The 21,815-nt window shown below is 41.2% G+C and overlaps 1 protein-coding gene across 1 annotated transcript; it reads right to left on the bottom strand.

Moving 5' to 3' along the window:
- On the bottom strand, positions 1 to 13,156 carry CNOT11 (CCR4-NOT transcription complex subunit 11). Its single transcript, XM_057422284.1, has 7 exons — positions 12,715 to 13,156; positions 11,506 to 11,670; positions 7,736 to 7,888; positions 6,591 to 6,793; positions 5,637 to 5,839; positions 2,897 to 2,993; positions 1 to 344 (listed from the first exon to the last, which is right to left on the bottom strand). The coding sequence occupies exons 1-7, from the start codon at positions 13,139 to 13,141 to the stop codon at positions 147 to 149; spliced, it is 1,446 nt and encodes a 481-aa protein (XP_057278267.1). The 5' UTR covers positions 13,142 to 13,156; the 3' UTR covers positions 1 to 146.
- Positions 13,157 to 21,815: the final 8,659 nt, after the last annotated feature.

Raw genomic sequence — 21,815 nt, forward strand, 5'->3', positions numbered from 1 at the left:
TCATAAAAAGCATTATTTATTGCTTAAATGGATAAAACACTATTTATAATGTAGCACATCATTAATCCAGTGATTTAATGTTTAAATATACAATTGATTGGTATAGAACACTGGGAGGGTGTTTTTCTGCCAGTGACCCAGTGGTTTTATTTTGATGTCTTTGTCTCTGATGGATTTTCCCCTGTATCTAGTGTCTTCAGCAATCTGAAGAGGCCAGCTGCTTCTCGTATCCGACTGAACTCGATGCAGAATGCTTGCACTTCTATAAACAAGTCCTGTACATTAATAATTTTGTTTCTGATTAAAGACTGAAGAAAGACACAAACCAGACGTACCAGGCGGTTCTGAAACAGAAGAGATACAGCCTCATAAACTAAAAAACATTAGCAACCAAGTAAGTTAAAGGACTCTTGGCCCTCAGCAGTGCAACTGAGGCATTCCAGTAGCAATTTAGCTTCAGCAGTAATCTTGTTCCCAAGCTTTATAGGTGCTGCCCTACTCTTTCGTCTCCCATACTATTACTGCATGTAAAAAATGGACTCCTCTACTTCATAGTAGGGTGCTTCTGGATACTGGAGTTTTCTCAAGATTAATCCTATGCACAAATGAAGCACCAGTTGTACCTATGCATTTAATTTCCTCATTATGTAACCCCTGAATAAAGTTAGAGGGAAGGGATCATATCTTTAAGATTATGTCATCTCTAGGGTCTTGCTCACTTATTTTCTACAATACTACCATAAAGAAAAATGAACAAGCTTCCTTGTCACCACATGATTATGGCACTTCAGAAGGGACATGACAGCAACAGAACTGATCCCAAACTTGTCTTGTAGGAAGTGCTCTACTGCGGAATTAGCACATGCCTCTCTTGCTCCATCTTTGAAGGAAAGACAGTACCAGGGACACCTAAACCAAGAACCTCACAGCTCATGGTTTGCTTCCTGCCTGATGCAGTGAAAAGATGTGATCTCTGAAGTGTTCTTCCTTCCTAAGCACTGTTTAGGTCAACACTTGAAAGAACACACTGGGAATTGGGAAGTGGAAATCTAGGAACTGGCACATAATGATTTGTCATACACAGATCCAGTCTCTTTATAAAGGGTACCTTTTTCCTCAAGGCCAAAACCAGATGGCGGTTGCATACTTCACAGTGGGAGAAAGAGCTGAAGCTAAACCTCTCTCTAAAAGCAACATGAACAAGGTTCATCAGACAGAACTGAAGGGACTTTATAGGTTAAATGCCCAAAGCATTTGACACCAAAAATAAAGCCATCAACTGCTTTTACAGGACCTGTGCTTACTACTTCAGAACTCGTCTACCCATTCCAAGACAGTTCAGAAACCAAACAAGTTATTTCCTCACTGCAATCAAAAGGCATCACGTTTTCTCTGCAACACAAATTACAAGAGTAACTTTAACAATTGAGGAACGTGAAACTCAGAACAAAAGTACAAATGCAACACAGCGGCTGACTAACAACCTCTGAGAACTGTGCCTCCTTCACTTGAAATTGGATTGGTTTTAGATCATGATTTTCCAATATCTTGTGTCTTGGTTGCTGTGGGGCCTCACAGTATTGACTAATGTTAGATCTTGCAAGCTTTGCATTCTACTTTGTGATCAGTATGTGCTCCTTGATCCTCTGTTCTTTTCTGTCCGTGTGCCTGAAGCACAGCTGCTATATGCTCTCAGCAGCTCTTTTAAACAGTGTCCCCCTCTGGGCATACTCTCAGCTGCATCTCAGGTCTGCTGCTATTTTCCTATTCTGCTACCAAACGCAATTGGCACAGCTATTCAGCCACCCATGTGTATCTGGCTGAGTCCCAAAGCAGAGAAGTATCAGCAGCCACCAAAAGATAATAAATGGTTATTCATCATCTGGAAGGGTACAGAGAACAGGTTTTTTCCTGCTATCTAAAACTGTGTTTGCACCCTGTACTGCATCCCACATACTGCATGCAATTTGTATCATCTTTGCAACTTAAGGATATAGTAGAGCTAGGGAAGGCACTAGAGAACGACACCAAAAAAGCTAAAGGGAAAGGAACAGCTGCCTTGATGCAAGAGACTTAAGAGGCTGCAGCCCTTCAGTATTGAGAGGAAAAAGCTGAGGCACCACTTGGTCAAGATTCACAAAGCCTTGGGTAAGCTGAACATGCAGCTGGTTTTCACTAATGAGGTATCCAAGAAAAAGTTTTACTAGGCACCCAGTGAAACCAACAGATCAGTTTAAGACAGAAGGAAGTACCTTGCACAGCATGCAGTAAGCCTTTTATGCCAAAGGTGTGGAAAACTCCACAGGGGGTAGAGATCCTTGAAATGGCTACAACTTGCATGCTGGTGCTGAGGAAGTATGAGAAGCGTCACAAGCAAAGAGTATGGTGTTAGGAAGACAAAACAAAAGGGTTTAGGTCTTTGAGGAGATCTGCAAGCTGCTGTAGATTATGACTGAAGGTCAAGACTTCCATGAGATTTTATAACATTACCTCAAAGGTCTGGAACTGGTAGGCACACTTGAAAGAATCCTGAAGCTTAAAACTGAGTAGAAGGCAAACAACTCATACAGGGGGTGAAGAGACTCACTGAGTGACAGATAAACCTTTTGCATGCAAGGACCCAAGTGACACAAAACTGCAGTTTTGCCAGGGGGAACTGTATTATGTCTACAGAAAAACGGGGAACCATAATTCCCCATGAAGTCATGTGAAGAGGTGAAGAAACATCTCTTAAACACTAAAGAACTGCATAGTGTGTTAGGAAAAAAGAAAGTGCCTTTGAAATAAAGAAGCAGCAAGACAGAATAACTGCTATCAGCCTTGCAAAATCTCAGCACATACTGCACAGAGCATCATACAGGACCCTTTTTCCTAACCAAATTATTTAAGTACTCACCTGCATGTATTTGTCTTTAATCTGTTCACAGGTGGAGATGCAATTGGAGATATAAAGATGAATAAATTCAGGTGGGAGATCAACTGCAGTAGTAAGTCTGTTCAAATTAAAAATATCCAGTACTTTATGAAACCATCAATCTAGTGATTCCATTGCCAAACAGATGAGATAAACTAATAGCACATGTCTATTCCCAGGCATGTCATACAAGGCTGATTTCTGACAACATCCACAAACACATTTATAATCATTTAAATGTCTTCATTAAGAGTCCAAGCCTTTTCTGTTTTTAAAACTCTGACACAATACAGAAGCAAAGTTAGATTGTTTCTAGTATATCTGACACACCTACAAACATTTGCTGTGTATTACACAAATGAGTCAATGATGCCAGTTTCCAATTTACAATGAAGCCCCAAGTTACCTAAATACCAAACCTCTTTTGCAGTAAGCACTGCAATATGATTTTGCTTATTCATATTTGAATTCCAAGAACTGAATTTAAATGCTGAACTCCTTCCTTAAAGGAATTACTCCAGTCATATCCTTACTACAGACAAAAATTAGCTTCCTTAGCTCCTTCAGATACTAATTTTAGCCCTAGGAACTGAAACAACATGAATACCTACAGCTCCAATAAGAGATCCTGACTAGATGGAAATCTTAGCTAGAGATTAATGATGCACAATAATCTCAAAAGCATCCTACTACAGAAGAACTGGAGAACTATTGCATCAAATAATGGTATTACTGTTTTTAAGGGTTAGCAACAAAGCACACTTATTTCTGGTTTTAACAATACCAGCTACTGAAGTATTTGAGCTTACACTGTTTCTTAACTGAAAAAGCAATACAGCTGTCAAGGTAACATAACACTAAATGTAGAACCACCATAACGTTACAACAGAACTTAATCAAAACAGCCCTAAACCAGTCCTATCTCTAGCAGTGAAAGGAAAAACTGCATGGTTTAGACATTTCAGTTTCAAGTTTTTGCCTTATTTCCCCTTAGAAATCATTGTCTACCTGTTTGCACTGACAGACATACTGTAGTTTGAGAAAAGTTGTTCCTATGGTACCTATACTCTTGGAATACCAATATGCCCGACTGGTGGTATAGTTATCCTGGAAAGGGATAAAAGCTCTTTTCTTGCCACTACTGCCACATGTCATCATTAGTCCAGCTTCAGGGCAGTAACTATTGCCAGTCTGCACCAGTAGGGAGGGATTTATTTCAGCAATGTTTCTTTCCTCAAATGATATTTAACGTGTAATTCAGCTCTGCTGCAAAGAGACTGCTGAACAAGGTTGATTCAGTAGTTCACAATCAGCAATTGCCAAGAAATTGGAATAAAGTAAGTGGGAGAGATACACTTTTGTAGCTTGTGGAGAACAGCTGTCTGAAGCTTTCCCTTTGAAGGGACTAGTATTCTGTTAAGAAAATGGGTTGTCTGCATATGCAGAAGTTGGTGAAGACAGGGCAGAAACATAAAGCAGAACGGCTGTTCAACAACAGCACCTTTTGCCACTTTAGCTGCATCAAGACTGGAAGTTGTGTTTAAGCAGATTAGCTGTGTGGCATCAACTTTTTTTGTGGAGGATTCCTCACAATACACTGAATATGTAGAGTGAGTAACAAAATTTGCACCTTCCTAGGACACAGCATATGAACTTGCTAGTGAAATTCATCTATTAACCAGGAACCTGATGTCTGAATAAAAGTTTAGACATTACAGATTCCAGTGACAGACTCCCGTAAGTGACAACCATTTTAAATACTGTTTTGAGCTGAATATACCAGTTTGATAAAATTATTTTCCAGTAATTATCAGCTCCAGTTGAAGCTATCCACAACACAATATGTATTTCCCCATTCTTTTCAAAGTAGAGACACTTTGATAATAATATACTCTTAATAACATAGGAGTAACAGAGTGGTTTTTTTTAATAAACCTCTCCATACTCGGAACAGGGACTGAAAGATTAACTAGCATAGCACCAGTGCAAGAAATGTGCTTTTTACCATACTTAACATGGTAAAATATGGTATGTTATAAATAAAAATATATTTTAATGCTAATCAACCAAAACATAATAATTAAAATGTAATATTTATGCTGGGAAATTGTGGGTGTTTTTTCCTGTCAAGTTGCAGTTTTGCTACTGCTAAACAGAAAGCTGTTAACATTACAGTAATATTTTAAAATGGCACTGCTGTAAAAAGGAACTAAGAATATGGCAGTGTTCTCGGAACTTAGCACCGAAGATTTCAGAGTGGGTCAATTCTTTATTACCAATCCCCAGCTACTTTTGTAAACTTAGTCTGGAGTAAAATAAGAGGGTTTTTTTTCTTTAACTACAAGCACCACCAATAAGGAACTGCATTTATGGAAGAAAGAGGCAGTCCAGTAGTCATAGAAAGCAATGACCTTACTATGGCCAAAAATTAGCTTCCTTAGTTCTAAAAAGGAAGTACTACACTAAAAAGTCTTACTATTAAAATAGTATTAAAAAAACACTAAATAACACAAACTGGATAGAGAAACTGAAAAGGGAATGACAGTTTGATACTATTCTTCCTTCACTGTAATGTGACTAGTAATTTCTTCAGTTCCTGTTATGTTTGGTAGTCTTTGGAACATATCCAAATATAGCCCTGTGGCCAGCCTTACAATCACTTAAATGCTCAGTTATTTCTTTTACATACTTAAGGAAACCTTGTATTTGAGATAGTACTCACCGATTTACAACTTCCATTGAATGTAAGGACATGTCCATATTGACCAAGACAGAAAAATACTCTGTGATCTGACTAGACTGCATCAGTTTCAGCAACATTTCTATAGCCACTAAAGGATTGTTTTCAACCAGATCTGGCAATTTGGCAGGAGTGAGACCAATGTGGTAAACAAGCTTGGGGTCCTTTTCTAGTTCTCCAAGGAGCTGTAAAGAAGAAAAAAAGAAAGAAAAAAACCCTCATTTCTTATTAGCTATTCACATTACTGCTTGAAGAAACTGCTATAATATATCTAAACTACAGGAGAATGGTAACCCTTTAGATTTAGTCATCTCTACTTAAAACACGCTGGAGGTATACTTGAACATTTCTATGTAAAGGCAATTGTGCCCACAGAACCTTTAATAAAGCATTTAGCAGTCTTTCATCAGTGGGTGGCAAGGAAGGGAGGAGGAAACTCATGGAAAGATTCAGTTTTCTTCAGTTTCCTGTCCAGCAGACAGTGTTTCGAGTTCACTGCTGTCAGAAAAAGTTCTGCAAGTAAACGATATTTTATAGTGCATAATCATTAGCGAAAAAGCCCAGTGAAATCAGGGGTAATACTATGAAATTTAAGAAAAAAGAAATCCTGTGTTGGCATTTCTGAAATAATGACTTATCAAAAGCTTCCACAGAAGCATGAACGACTTTGTCATAAGATTTTTCCATGGAGAAAAATACCGGTGTCACTTATTGACCAACTGTAACTGTGTCAAGTCAGTACTATGAAGTTTAAAGACTTCTTCCTTATTCATACAAACCCAAGTCAAAACTCTTGGGTTTTTACAACTTGAAAGTTCTGAATCCAAACTGGAGTTTCCTGAATCCAAACACAGATCAATTAAAATGATTCAAGTTTTCTAAAATACAGGAGCTTGTTAGAACATCATTTTTGGCAGAAAGGTGCATGATACTTACCTGTGTCTGCTGTGGGGAAGTCAAGGGGCTTTTAAAAGCTTTTGCCATAATTCTTTTTATCTCAACTCCAGTGCTGTTCTTAACACACATTGACTTATCCCACTGAATTGTGTGATCTGGCTCTATTGGATTTAACCATGCCAGCTCATCCTCACATATATGGAGTGGAGGTGGTGGTCGAATAAACTCTGGTCGAAAGTGACCTAAAATGGCAAAAATGTGAAATGGTTTTTAAGCTTCAGGTATTCAGTTTTACATCAGTACAAAAAGCAGGCCCCCAAAGCTGACATTTCTTTAAGCTATTATAACAGCATTACAATATTATTTGCCTCCCAGCTAAATATTATTTGATTTTTACTGATCAGCCTGATTCAGATCACTAAGTTACTGATTTCATGGTCTTTTTTTCCTTCCACAGTAACTGGTTCTTGAAAGGTGTTAACAGTCAATGCAGACCTCAGTGTAGGGGACTAAGATCTGAGGGGCATTAGACCCAGTGTTTTAGCCAGCAGATGACATGGGTAACAGCTTGAAGACAGGCTCCAGATTTTTAAAAGTCTGGAAATGTAAGCACTATGGAGTCTGATCTGGAGATAACCCTGACAGTTTTGCACTGTTTTATTCATATTTGTTCCCAGCTCATACCCTGAACATAATTCTGAATTACATTACATTTCATCTGGAGAAATATGGTAACATAGCATGTCATGACAGGCTGAGAAAGCTGGAGCTGTTCAGCCTGGACAAGAGAAGGCTGTGTGGAGACCTCATAGCAGCCTTCCAGTATCTCAAGGGGGCTGACAAGAATGCTGGAGAGGGTTTCTCCATCAGGGACTGTAGCGACAGGACAAAGGGTAATGGATTTCAACTGAAACAGGGGAAGCTCAGGTTGGATATAAGGAAGAAAGTTCTTTACTGTGAAGGTGGTGAGGCACTGGAATAGGTTGCCCAAGGATGTCACGAATGCTCCATCTCTGGCAGTGTTCAAAGCCAGGGTAGACAGAGTCTTGGGCAACATGGTCTAGTACAAGGCCTCCCTGCCCATGGCAAGGGGGTTGTAACAGGATTATCTTAAGGTCCTTTCCAACCTGAACTATTTTATGATTCTATGACTTACAGAACCAAAGATGTGAAAATTCACGTACTTTCTATAGGAGGTTTTGGTCCACTCACTAAGGCTTCCGTGATCTGGGAGGCAACGGAGCTGTCAAAACCGGAGTTGGAAGAATCTGGGTCAGGATCGCTGAGGATGCTGGGAAAGCTGGCTTTGCTCTGTGTTGGCAGCTCAGACTGACGTTCTGAAAAAGGGCTATCCTTAATATTAAAGCATAAAATCGAAACAGAAATGCCTGGAATACTAAGAGTAGTGAGAAACAAACAGCTAGCTTAAAAAAAACCAGACAAGATCAACAAGAAATTTAGTACTGTGTCAGGCAGCTAGTACTCAGAGTGCCAGCTGACAGACAAAGGACAGAGGTATGCAGCAAGGATAAAGAAGAAATCAATCTGAAATATAGTCTGGGCTTTAGAAAAGGTAACTGATGTAACCTGCATCTAAAAGCACATTAGTAGGTTCACATGCTACTCCTAAATTAAGTTCACGTGCTATGTCTAGTTTTGCAATCACTCTCAAGGCACGGAACAGAAATATATACAGACACATTTACAGACTTTTCAATGATACTGGTCATACTAGACCTGAAGTCAGCTATTCAGATTTATCCAATGCGTTTCAGTGGCATTGTGTAAGATACTTTTGCATTCACTGTCAAGCTACAGTAAGTGCCTGAAAAATTGAATTGTTATGTGATTCTACATATATCATCTTAAAACCAAAGCTGAGAGGAGCTGAAAGTGTCCTTTTAAAGGCCAAATTACAGAACATTAAAAAGTTATATCAAAATAACATTAGCTTAGCATATACAGCTCAAGACTTGAAGAAACTGGCCAAAAAGAAACTACGGGGCTCAATACTTGCATTGTCAGATATTTAGGTGGTGTTAGGTTGCAGTCTATCACTCTTCTGTATCTGAAGAATTAATGGCTGACCTTCTCTGTACTATTTTGAGAGCTCATGTTTTCCATTGTTTCAGCAAAAGAGCTTCTCTGTCCCTATCTCTACTAATCCAAGTGTGCTTGCTCTTTTTCATGCAACCATACTGACCCTTCCCAGCTTCTCATGCGTATGAGCTATTTCATATGACTCCAACCAAAACCACGAGACGCTGAAACTGCGATCATCAAAACAGAACACCACCACTGCCAATTTCTTTTTTGCCTTTCTGTCCAACTTTATGCAACGATTTCAGATCATGCAGACATTTGCATATATGCTCACTGAAGCAGCACAACAGGGTATATGGCTTTCTTTTAAACTCAACAACTAACATAATTTGCATCTATTTTCAAAAAACCCCATTTTAAAGTCAAAGTCCAAATGAGCCATTTTAGAAAACGTTTTCTACTTTATAAACTGTTTCAAGCTCCATCTTGTAAGTACCCTCATTTAGCTACTGAACAGAAGAGTTGATTTAACACATGAAGTTCCATGGGGAAGGTGCAGGAGGGAATATTAGGTGTCTTCTTTCTGTCTTTTCATTTATAGTCTACAACTTAAATCCATCAGTTGGTCACTGATTTGTTTGTATTCTCATAAGCTTAATTGATTAATGATGCTTAATTAGAAATATAGATACAGTCCTTCAATTCACCAATTTTAGAAGCCTGCAAGAGCCCTTAGTTATATGCACTGAAGTTCAAAAACTCCTTCACTGCTTCAAGAATTAGGGCTGGATCAAAAGTTTCAGGTAAGCAGAAGCAAGAATTAGAACGTGGTGTTTTAACAGGAAAGAAAGTTCAAGACAGCATCTTGAACTAAGTCATTTAAGTTTAAAAAAATTAGAAAACTATCACTTAAGTTCCCTTATGGAGCTATTTTTCTTGGTTGATTTTTTTTGTTTTGTTTGGTTTGGGGTGTTGTTTTTTTTTACATATATAAAAAAAACCCAAACAACTTTCTTTAATTCTTAAGGTATTAAAAACTTAACTTTACTACAGATCAATTACTCTTAGATCAAATTATGGTTAGCAGACAAACAGGAGCACTTTGCCAGAAGACCCATCCCTGAAACTAGGAGAAAATGGCATCTTTGATACGGTAACACACTGGATCAACAAAAACAAGTTACAGGGACAGACCAAGGTTTGAATGAACTTTCTGTAGACCAAAAGGGAAGAGAAGAAAACAAGTTTGGGGGGGGGAATGGGGATGGGACAATGATGATCCTACAGATGAAAAAGAAAACCAAAGCTAGGAAAAAAAAAAACAACAAACCGACCATACAGCTGCAAGTGAATTGTCACGAGTTCAAGTTCAGAAGAGAGCCAAGTACTTTCTTCCTCCCTTTACAAAAAAAGGATTGGGATAGACACACTGATTGAAAAATAAGTAAATAATGCTTTATAAATTATTGTGGTTGATTTTGCATGTATATTCTAAAATCACCCTGTTCTACATAGCCCTGAATTCGTCCCAGGGACCACAGTTTTGAAGGGCCACCAAGTGTTTCGTTACATAACTCGTAAGCAATTAATGGTGTATGTTAACTGGATTATATAAGTAATAACACAAGCATATCTTACAGGGCTTAATTTTGCAAAGCACCATTAATGGCTTTGAAAGATACTAATGGCTTAAAATACAGTACATTTTAAAAAAGGACAAATCAAAATGCGTGGCCTGGAGTACCCATCCATACAACTACAGTTTTGAGGTTCTTTGCACGTTTCATTTTTGATGAGAACAAACTGTTCAGAAGGCAAACACAGCACCAAAGGGAAAACAAGTAACAAAAAAACCTCCAGGCTTCTGTAAGGCATCACATATTCTTTATGCTAAAAATGACGTTACCTAAGTTTCACAAAATCTGAATTCACTAAAGTATTCCATAAACAGGATGAACAGGAGAGAAACCAGAAGGGTTTGTCTTGCCTGTGAAGATATGTTATTCAATCTAACTCTTCAAAAGATCCCACAGTCTGGAAACAGTAAGGGGGACACAAAGGGACATATGTACACATTCTTACACCACGGCACTACAAGTCAATGTCAGGTTCTACAGAAAAAATGACAATACTAAGATACACCTGCCGGACAGAGAAAGCCTATTTAGTGCTTGACCTCGGAGCACTAAACCACTTCATACAAGTACAGAAGTAGGGTGGTCAGTTTTCAAGCAAGAAAGTCCACTTGCATGTACTTAGGAAAAACCCCACTATTTTTGGTGTTCAAACTGTCTCCTTGTTCCAAACAACATTTCAGTTTTAGCTCCAGGTGTGGCCCACCAGTTAACACGATCACAGCAATCATATTCCTGCTGCTTTTCTCCTGTCAGAGGATAAGCATCACATTGCTTTTTTTCTTCAGTAAAGTGGACCACCTTTCCACTCTAAAGCTAATGCTGTAAGATCTGACTCTGTTGCATAGAACTGAAAATGTAATAGCCAATTTGCCAGGTACAGTTGAAGTATTGGTACATGACAGCATGACAGCTATGCTTGTTCTCTCATACTAGAAATATTGCAGACTGGAAAAGGGATAAAAATGAAAAGCCACACAAAACCCCCACCCACAAAAACTTTAGATGAAGGGCTTCCTATACTTGTAAAACATTCTCATGTTTAAGGCAGTGACATACATGTTAAAAAGCTGCTTGATAACTAGGATAAAACAGTTAAGACATGATCCCTACTTGAAGTTTCTCTCTGTTTTTGAACACAGGCTTGAAGACCCTAAAGCACAGTTGAGCCTTTTTTCATATTAAGGGTAGAAAGGAGTGTTTCCTAGGTAACTCACACCCACATGACAAGTGGCATTTCCATTCACAAGCGAAGCACAGCTACAAATCTTCCTTACCTGCTAATGCCAGCTGAAGCCCACTTATATCCACTGACTGGGCCATGTTCCCCACATCCATTGAAGCAATCTGCCGAGGGGTCTTCTTAAACAGTTCTCTAGGGGGGGCCAACATCAGCTGAGAAAGAAAGAATTTTTCTGGAGGAGTTATAGGAGGTAAGAAGCCTGTGGAGACACAATGAAAAACTCTAATTTTTGAGGCAGTAGCATTAATAGCTTCAATATGCTTCATGCAGAACAAGCATAACTAAAACACAAACTAGTGTGTTATTTATGACAAGACCAGTACAGCTGATGAGTCTTTGTGAGCACATACAAAACTATGATCTACTCGGCTCCTACAGTGATGTAAAATACAGCAATATACTGATGGATACCTAAACAAGGTCTATGAGAAAGCTGGACAGATGTTTTTGACAACAGCAGGCAATGAAAGGAAACTAGCTTTAAACTGAAAGAGGGGAGATTTGGATTAGATATTAGGAAGAAGCACTGGTACAGGGTGCTGAGAGAAGCTGTGGCTGCCCCATCCCTGGCAGTGTTCAAGGCCAGGCTGGACAGGGCTTTGAGCAACCTGGTCTAGTGTGAGGTGTCCCTGCCCATGGCAGGGCGCAGGAACTGGATGATCTTAAGGTCCTTTCCAACCCAAACCGTTCTATGATTGTAAACTAAATGATCTTTAAGGTCTCTTCCAACCCAAATGATTCTCTGACTGCTGCTGTGCATCTCAACACACAACATGTGATGCTAAGGCAGCCACAATGGTTTCTTTACACACTGCCCAATCTAGACAACTAGTGCGCTATTAAGTTATCGCCAGATAGCACAAGGCAAGTTATAAAAGCAATTTGTTTTAGAAACTGATTTACCCATCGCTGTCGCTCTTGTGTCTACTGAAGTGGGAAAAATACCCTCATGTATTTCTTTAAAAGATTTGTTTCACAGGTTTAAAGCTGCTAAAAGCCTCTTATTAGGTCCAGGGTTTTGTAACAGCTTTTTCCCCAGCGGAGAAACAGCGTTCCGGCTCAACCAAGGGGCCTATCCGACACCGAGCGCAGAGACGCTTGCCATGTAGAAGTCCCACCGCGTCTTCCAAACGCGAAGAGCGACCGACGGGCGGGAAGCCGAGATGGGGCTGCCATAAGCAAGCCACGCCACCGAGCGGTGCCGCTCTCCCCCCTCCCTCTTTCCTTCGGCCCCGGGACGCACCTGAGAGCGGGGTGCGCTCCGCCTCGTCACCGCCGCGCTCGGGCGCGGGGTTGAGGAGGTGAGCGAAGACGGCAGCGAAGGGGTTGGCGGCGAGGGGCTCGGTGCGGTACATCTCCCAGAGGAGGTAGAGGGCGGTGAGGCGCTGCGCGGGGCTGGGCAGCAGGTCGGGCTGCTGCAGCAGGAGGACGAGGACGGACCCCAGGCGGAAGTGCTCGGCCTTGCCGAAGTAGTGGTGGAAAGCGCTGGAGAGGCCCTCGAAGGTGCTGCCGCCCGCCTCCTCCGACACGATGCTCAGCAGGCTCGACAGCTCCTTCGGCGACAGGCTCATCCTGCCGCCCGCCGGGCCGCCGCCCGCCGCGCCGCCCGCTTCGCCGGCCTCCGCTCCGCCGTGAGTGCCGGGCGCCGGGCTGCCCCCGCCACCGGGCATCCGCCCGCTCCGGCAGGGTCCCGCCGCTCCCCGCCTCCCTAACGCCACCAACACGCTGTCGCGCCGGCCTCGCTTTACGGCGCGGCCGTAAGACGACGGGACCGACCGAGCGTTCCCGCAGCCGGGGCGACTACGAAGCGCGCACGCGATTGGCGGCGATCGCGGCCCCGCCTCTCTTGAACGCGATTGGCCCTAGCCTCCCGCCGGGGCGGTAGAGGGAGCGCCGCGGCGGCGGGTCCGGTTGGGGTCCCCGGGTCCCGGTTCAGCGTAGTGGGGGACTGCAGCTCAGCTCCTCGCCGGGAGAGCCCGGTGGTCTCCAGCGGGACAACTGCGGGTGGCAGCCCTTGTGTGGAGCTGGGAACAAGAGGTTTCCTCTCGGGGGACGGTGAGGGGCTGGAGCAGAGCCCGCCTCCGGGCCCGGCACCCCTGCCCCTCGAGACCCCTGGTTTGGGTCCAGCCTTTGCCTCCTCGTTGCTGTTCCGTTTAGCTTCGTGAACGGTGACGTGGTTGAGTGCATCTCGCTGCGAGATCATCGCACTGCTTTTTGGAAAAAGAGAAGTTCTTTACTGTGAGGGTGGTGGGGCACTGGTACAGGGTGCTGAGAGAGGCTGTGCCCATCCCTGGCAGTGTTCAAGGGCAGGTTGGACGGGGCTTGAAGCAACCTGGTCTAGGGGAAGGTGTCCCTGCCCATGGTAGGGGAGTTGGAACTAGATGATACTAAGGTTTTTTCCAATCCAAACCATTCTACGATTCTAAGGGAAGCCTCCACACCCCCCACTTCCTCTGCCATCACCCCAGATGAGAGTGGAGAAATGTTCTAGACACTGAGAGGTTGTGTGTCCTTGGAGGGGGATGGAAAGAGGAAGAGACCATGATCGCACCTCAGTTCATGTTAAGAGGGAAGGGTGCTCCGGCTGTCTCTGTCTGGACGAACAACTGGCTGTCCCAGAGGATGATGTCCATCTGTTTCTTCAGTGATCCAGTCCAGTTGAGAACTGCCCACTTCACTGGTGGTGCTCTCGGCAGAGTGGAAGAACAGTGAGCTGCCGGAGCAGCGTGGGGCTGAGAGAACATCCCCCTGAGTGCAATGGTCTGTTTCACCAGCTTGGCTAGCATGTGGGAGGGTATCTCTGGGGATGGCAACTCAGAGATGTATCAGGTATAGCCTGAAGAAGTGTTGAGGGCACAGAGTGAAGGGAGAGCTTTCCATTGTGTGTGCTGGAGAAGACCCTGGCAAGTCCTGACAACAGGCGCTGCTGCTGCTGGCTGCTTGTTTTAGTCCCAGCACTCCTACAGGGTCACTCAGCTCAGGAGACCTTTGGCTTTCTAGTTAGCCCTACTGCTTTTCCATGTGTGCACTTTGCTTCTGGCCATCTGCTGTTCAGGTGCTTCCCAAGTCAAAGGTTGAATGCTCATCGCCATGATTCCAGGCCCCACAGAAATTTTCTTCCTTGAGCTCATCTCAAGTGCTCAGTGAGCCCATTTTTAATTTGGCTGTGCATAAACCCTGTGGCAATGATTTCTGCAGTTTAAGAACTATGCTATGTAAACCAGTGTTTGTTCTAATGCTGTTCATTGCTCATCATTCTGTGCATCTCTTATCATGTCTTATCTTGGTTGTCCCTCTCTAGGGACACGTCCTCTTCTTCGGTGTGCCGTCCTTGTTGCCCTTTTCTCTTTTCTACTTCTGCTGTACACTTTTTGAGAAGGGGGGACCTAATTTGCATCTGGTGTTCAAGCTGTGAGCGTCCCATAGATTCATACACCTTTTTTTGGCACAAGTCCTGGTTATTTCTCTTCTCCTTTTTTCATGTTTGCTTTTTTGAGCTGCGAAGCTGACACTATAGAAGAATTGTCCTCCATGACTTCCTCATCAGGAATAGATAAGTAGCACCCACCACTACAAAAAGGGAGGATTTCTTCCTTTTCCACCCACCCTTATTGCAGTGTTGTACTTTGCATTTGTCAAATATTTGGTGTCACTGCCATTTAATTGAGTGTTACAATACTCTAAAAATCCTCTGCAGCACCTACCTGCCAGTTTTAGTTCTTACAGTCCTGAATGATTTTTTTCGCAGCAAGAAACAGCATGTACCTGAGAAGAGTGCATCATCCATCCCTTTATGCACACACAGAGGTTTTAGTCCACAGTCTCACCTTTGTGCATGCAAACTCTGCTCATTGCTGTAGTTTCATGCAATTTTCTCAGTGGAAAAGTGGACTTGGAGGTTTATAGTTTGTTGGATTATCTCCACGGTATTTTTAAATGCATTGGTATCAGACTTGCCACCCTTATTTCTTTGGTACTGAGACTGGTTTTGTGAGTATCACAGTTCATAGTTCAGCATCTTCATCCTTCAGCTGGTACAAATCTCTTGGATTAATCTCATCTGATCCTGGTGATGAGTAGTGACTCATTTTACACATTTCATTTCACATCACTTACTAACACTTCACTGTGAGGCAGTTTTTCTCACTTGTACCCTGTCAGTAAAAGTTCTTGTCTGGGAATGTCTCCAAAATCCCATGTAGAGATGCAAAGAATTAATTTAACTTTCTTCCTAATCCTTCCCTGAGGATTTTGTATGTTGTGCTTATCTGTTGACCTCGGACTGACCAGCAGATTTTCTGTTTCTGGTGTGCTTGCAAAAGTCATATTTGTTCATTTTTGGGATGAAGTTCGTGGTTGGCAAAGATCACGCCTAAAATTATGCCTTAAATTGAGGATGGTTTGCTGGGTGCTAACCCACAGTCAAATAGACCTGTGGTGCTTCTGTCCAGGTGGTCTTTTTTGTACAGCCTGCTCCTGATAACACTCTGCTGAAGACAGCAGAACAAAAACAATGAACATGTTCAGAAAAAGAAGGCTGCCTCTTATTTTCCTATAAATTTTGGAAATGGAAGCCACCTTTGGATATTGCACTTGCTGGAATAATGAATGTAGAATTGCAGAAATGGACTTCAGAGCAATAAAAAGTTTCCCCATGACTGAGATGGCAAAAAAAATAAATATGTGACTCATACATGGCTAATGCAGCCAACTGAAATTATTCTATCCAAAGTAAAAGGTTTCTGGTGAGAACAGGAAAGCTAGCAGTTTAGGCGATGGAATACTTTATACAAGTGGCATGGGCACAAGGGTCAGTTGACAAAGGGAATTTTGAAATCACAAAGATTTTAAAACATTGATATTTCAGGGTAGCAAAAATCTTAATCTAAGAAAAAGACAGGGTAAAATACTCTTGGGGCAGCAAGTGTAGTAAATGTGCCGTAAAAGAATGTTTCTGTAACTGCACAAGGTGCTGTATTTTATGGGCACATGTGTGCCTCGGATATTCCTGGGCTCAAAACTTATGTTTTGTGTGATAAAGAAGTGAGAGTATGTGATACTAGTGCACACTCAAATAAAATGAGTTCTCAGCCAGATTTGGTTTCTGAAATGGGTCTCATTGTGCTCGAGGAGGAAGGCTGGGGCCCCAGCTACCTCAGTGGGTCGGGGGGGATTGGATTCCACAGGAGATACATCACTGCTGCAGTCTCACTGTGTAAAAGGAAGAGTTTGGTCTTCTGCCTTTGCAGAACTGCTCTTCTGGGAGCAGGCTGAGCATATTCCATTTCTTTCAGATGGCTTATAGAATAGCTATTAAATGGTCAATAAAACCATGAAATATACCCATCATTCTTTATGTTTGGATTTGAGTGAGAACCTCAGTAAAAATCATGCTTTGTGTTCCTAAACAGGAATAGAGGGATTTGGGCTATGCTTATCAGTCTTCTTATCTAACTCTGTCCTGTTGGCTCATAAATGCTAATACAGCTGCAGATATTCCAGACTAAAAGTGACACAGACTGTCTAGTTTGGCAAGTAATCCTTTGCAAATACAAATAAACCTTTACAAATCATTTGACCCTTAGATGCAATTGTTTTAGTATTTAAATGAACACCAGCCTTTGATAAATGGTTATTATTGCTGGAAAACTAGGTCCATGACCAAAGGAGCACGTTCAGTTTTATTTGATTTGATTTCCTGAGCTAAAGGAAAGACCAAGTAATTTAACTGTAAAAGTTGTTTTTCCTTCTTGCCATGTTAAAATTGATTATATTATTGTTTGCTATTGCATTTTAGATGACAGCCAAGAGCACAAACTGCATTGTGGGCACTAGGAAAAAAAACCTACTAGTGAAGGATCAATAGGAAAAGACAGCATTTGGAAGGAGAAAGAAAAAGTGGAAAAGAAGATGTATTAAATTGACTTGCTCTGCAGCAAGAAGAGTTTCATCTACCAAAAGGCTGAATACTTGGGTAACAACTCTCACCAGCATATCTTTTATCCCAAAATTCATTTGCGAAGAACACAGTGGGAAAGGATTAAATCACACCTTAAAGTCAAAGGGTAGATTAAAGCACTTCCAGATTGTTCTGTTTATTCTCATGAGAATTCCCTCTCATACACAAATTCTTTCCATAATAATTTAACTGACACAGTCTACAGTGCATTTTAAATAGCGACATATCAGAAAGAGGAAGGAGTAGGTGCAGTGTGTATGTATCTCTTCATGTGTGTCTTTCTAGTGAGTATTGCATGATTTCCTTCCCCGTTCATCTCTTCAGTTCAAAACACAAGATAGAACCACCAGTGCAGAAAAGATTTTGTTATTCCTGGAGTAGTCAACAATACTGGCATGCTAACAGTGCCTGAAAGCCTTCCTGAGTAACTGGGTGAGAATACATCTTCACTTGTTAGTCAGACCTCAAAGATGCCAGGGGCTCTTGGATACAGCTGGAATAGCACTTAACAAACACCAAAAATATCATCACATGGGTAGGTTAACAAGTGATGGATAGTGGGTGGCTTGGAAATAAACATGTTTGTTGCTGAATTATTTAACTACCTCGAATTTTAGTGATACCTCTGCATTTTAAGCCAGTTTTCAACGGGTGGATTTTCACATGTGTGAATTAATGTTAGTCAACTCATTTGCTTTCTTTAGTGTTACACACTTGAGAAGAGATTGCATTTTGGTCCTAATTAAAATCAGTGGTGAAACTCCACAGCAGGGGTCATATTGGTACATAAAAGCAGCATATAATATGGGTATTTGCATCTGTATCTTCCCATAGACCCTGCTGACAAAGAAACCCTTCCCTGATCATTCAGAAGCATTTGTTTACTCAAAAAATTATTTGAAGCAAAATGATGTTTTCATTTGTCCTTTTTTTTTCTTGCTGTTTAATCAGACAGGTTTGGGTTTTTTTTTTTAATCCACCTATAATTCTAAAATGTTTTGTGTGAAATCATTCAGTATGTACATCACTTGGGAGCTCTTCATTGTGAACTTTAATTTGAGCACTCAGCATATTTAATTTTAGCTATGCAATTGCACATCTAACTCAAATAGGACTATTTCTGTTCCCTGGCTCAATAACTCTTATTTATGCTTTATGCTTCTGTTTACATCCAAAATCAATTTCAGTTGAATCTTTACCTATGCAGATAAAGGAAGGACTTTATGCTTAAACTACAAATTTGAAATCCATCTTCTGAAAGAGTATTCAATAATTCAGAGCTGATTAGAGAGCTCTTGTCCAGGAAGTAGGAGATTCAGGTTCTCTTTTTTATGGGCCCATATGGTTTTATAAACTTCAGCCCAGGCTGTGGATACTAGGAGCCACACAGTGTTACTTCCTCTGGCTGAAGTTACTTTGCTTTGTTTATAGGAATCAAAGATTCACCACAAGGGAAAGGGAGAAAAAGCAGTTTGTAGTTTTAGTGAGAGTGTGCTTGCTGAGATGCAGGATGGTGCTCTAGTGCTGCTCAAGGAGCAAGGCAAATATACTCAGTGGCAATTAGGTACAAAAGCATAAAAATAAATGTGTGTAGGGGCTGGAAATCTCTTTTCTCTCTTGCCCATTTAAACTCCTAGTCATTAGGGAGTCACATCTTCCCATTTTTTTCCCTTTAGAAAGAAAATTTTAGAAACAGAGTAAGGAATTTCCCTTTCTCGCATATGTATATAATTGTATATGTTTGTGCTTATTCACATGTAAACAGACACCCTCATATTTAAATATTAAACCAAAAATTTCTCATTAGAAATCTATTTCAGATAGCGAAGAAGTAGGTTTAGAGTATCTGATGATGCGACAATTTTCCATATGACATTTGACTGGAAAGATGCTTGGAAAAGCTAATTTGTAAATGTGCTTTTAGGACCTAATACAATCCTTTCGTGAAAGAAGACAAAATGTCAGTAGTACTTTTACTGGCATCATTGAGCATTGTGGTACAGTGCCATATAGAGACCAGGCAAAGAGAGAACCTCAGACTGCAAAGACCCATTTATAAAGTATCATTAAAAATATCTGATGATTTTGTTTTCCTCAGCAGTGGTGCAGCGCCATGTATTTGTCTGCATCCTGAGTTCTGCGTCATTAATTTTCTCATGTTCCTATATGTTTCAAACACTCAGTGAGCTGTTACCAGTGCTTTCTTTCCAAGTGCCTACAAAGTTTCTCTTGTGCCTGACTCTTTATTGCCTTCTAAGTATGCTGCATATTGTCAAAGTGTCTTGTTATTCATCCTGTCTCCTGTTTTATGCTGAAAGCTTTCAAATGCATTTTAATGATGCATAACAGCAATATAATGAGCCTAATAGCATGCTATTGATTTTCGTTTAAAACTGACATTTGAACATTACAATAGCCTTTTAACAGTGTGTATATTTAATGTGATTTAAATGCAACACAGTATCTCTCTATTAAAAAAAAAAAGTTCCACAATCTCTATCTACTGAACATCTGCCCCCCACACCTGCAATCTGTTTGTTGCAATCGGCTGCATTAGAAGTACATCATTCTCAGTGTCTTAAAACAAGCAAGCCATAATCCTTGGTACAAGGAAATAAAAGGCAAAAACACAAAATTGCTCTATCCAGACACAGCTTTGCTTATCTGCTCTGGTCACAACACAGGTATTAATGATCCACATCCAAGACAGAGAATGCAACTCATTAGCTCCATAGCAAAGTAAACTGCACAAGTGGGTGGACTAAGAAACACAAAGAGAAAAATGACACCAGCAAACATAGATATCAAGGTAAGACAGCAGGTTCCCTTTTGATGAGTAACTCTGTAACTACATCCTATGGGGAATTTTGTTTTCAGGAGAGGTTTCTGAGAAGCCAATGATCAAGCTGTGCAGCAGCCATACTGTGCCCTGACTAGCCTGTGTGTGTGGCAACTTGGACATAAACCTGACAGCAGGGTTGCCAGGCTGCGCCAGCCATAGATTTTCCTTGTGTTATAAGTAAAGACATTCTTTCTACAGCGCTGTGGCATGTGTTTTTCAGGCAGCGTTGAATACAAGTCACGTTTACATCAGGTATTAGCCTTTCCCCTCTGGCTTTTCACAGCATCACTTGTAATCTTTACACTGCAAGTATCTGTGCAGCAGCATAAATGTGCATGACATTATCAAGATATTAAGAAATACAGTTTCTGCTCTATGGGCTGGCTGAACATAAGGTAACACAGAGAAGAAGAAACAAATGCGAAGGACCAGGGAAACAAGGAAGACTTACACTTTTGTAAGGTCTTCAGCTTGCTTGCTTTCCCGATGTGCAGCTGTTGGTTTGTAACCACATCAACCAAGAGGATCATCTGACAAGTCATGACTCAGACTTTATTGCAGTTTAGTATAATTAGACAGGGGGTTTGCTATTGAGCTTAAAAAAAGAACCAAAGCAGCTGCTTAGGTTGCCATTTTGTTCAGATGTTTTCCCAATCTCTGTGCTTTTCTTTCAAAATCATGATGCGAGTGAGTTCAGAAGCGAAATTTCTATGAGTATGTAAGTGATTTTGAAGATGCTTTTTGAAATAGCAGTAGTTCCCAGCATGCAAGTTAGGCTGAAATTAAGATACACGATTCTCAGAGACTAAGGAATCCAAAACTGTTTCACAAATAAGGTATTTATGACAGGCATAGGCACATGTTTTGTGATTAAAATGTAAGTAAAGTTCTATTTCTGCCCATATCAGAGACTGACTTCTAACTAGTGACAGAAGTGATCAAGAAGACCATCTTCATTTGGCTGACAAATTTGGAAATGGGGAAAAATAGTCTATCTTGAATAGATGGTGGTAGGAATGAGTAACTGCTGAAAGCAGTGAAGCAGAGCATGGATTTTGAAACGGTCTGAGCAAAAATCTCAAATGCATGTAATTGAAGACAGAAGAAATGGCTGTTATCTTTTCACTTAAGATAGGTTGCATGAACATATCCTAGTCCTGGAAGTTCTAATTTGCATGGTTGATGGTGGAGGGGCTGTAGAATGATGAGTTCAGATACCTCGTTTTTGACCTCTAAATTAGGACAGCTCAATCCCATCCCCTAGGGGAGTAAGATCGAGTCTGAAGCTGAGTTGATGCTAACTCCTGGTAAGAGCCCCAGTTATACCTACAGGCAAGATATATGGTCCTTTTCTTCTCTTCCAATGGAGTTGTATTCCTTTTTTTCCCAGACATTGCTGTTTTTTTGTATTTTAAACATAAATTCTTCAGGACAAGGACTGCCTCTAGTGACAGTTCTCAGTACAGCATTTGTTGGGACTGCAAAGTATCCCTGTAATGGAAATTCTAGCACATCTCAGGAAGAAGGGGCTTCCATGCATAGG

The sequence above is a fragment of the Pezoporus wallicus genome, unplaced genomic scaffold, assembly GCF_028554395.1.
Source record: "Pezoporus wallicus isolate ANWC-B61680 ecotype Strahan unplaced genomic scaffold, APGP_CSIRO_Pwel_v1 contig_5785, whole genome shotgun sequence".
NCBI classification, from domain to species: Eukaryota; Metazoa; Chordata; class Aves; order Psittaciformes; family Psittacidae; genus Pezoporus; species Pezoporus wallicus.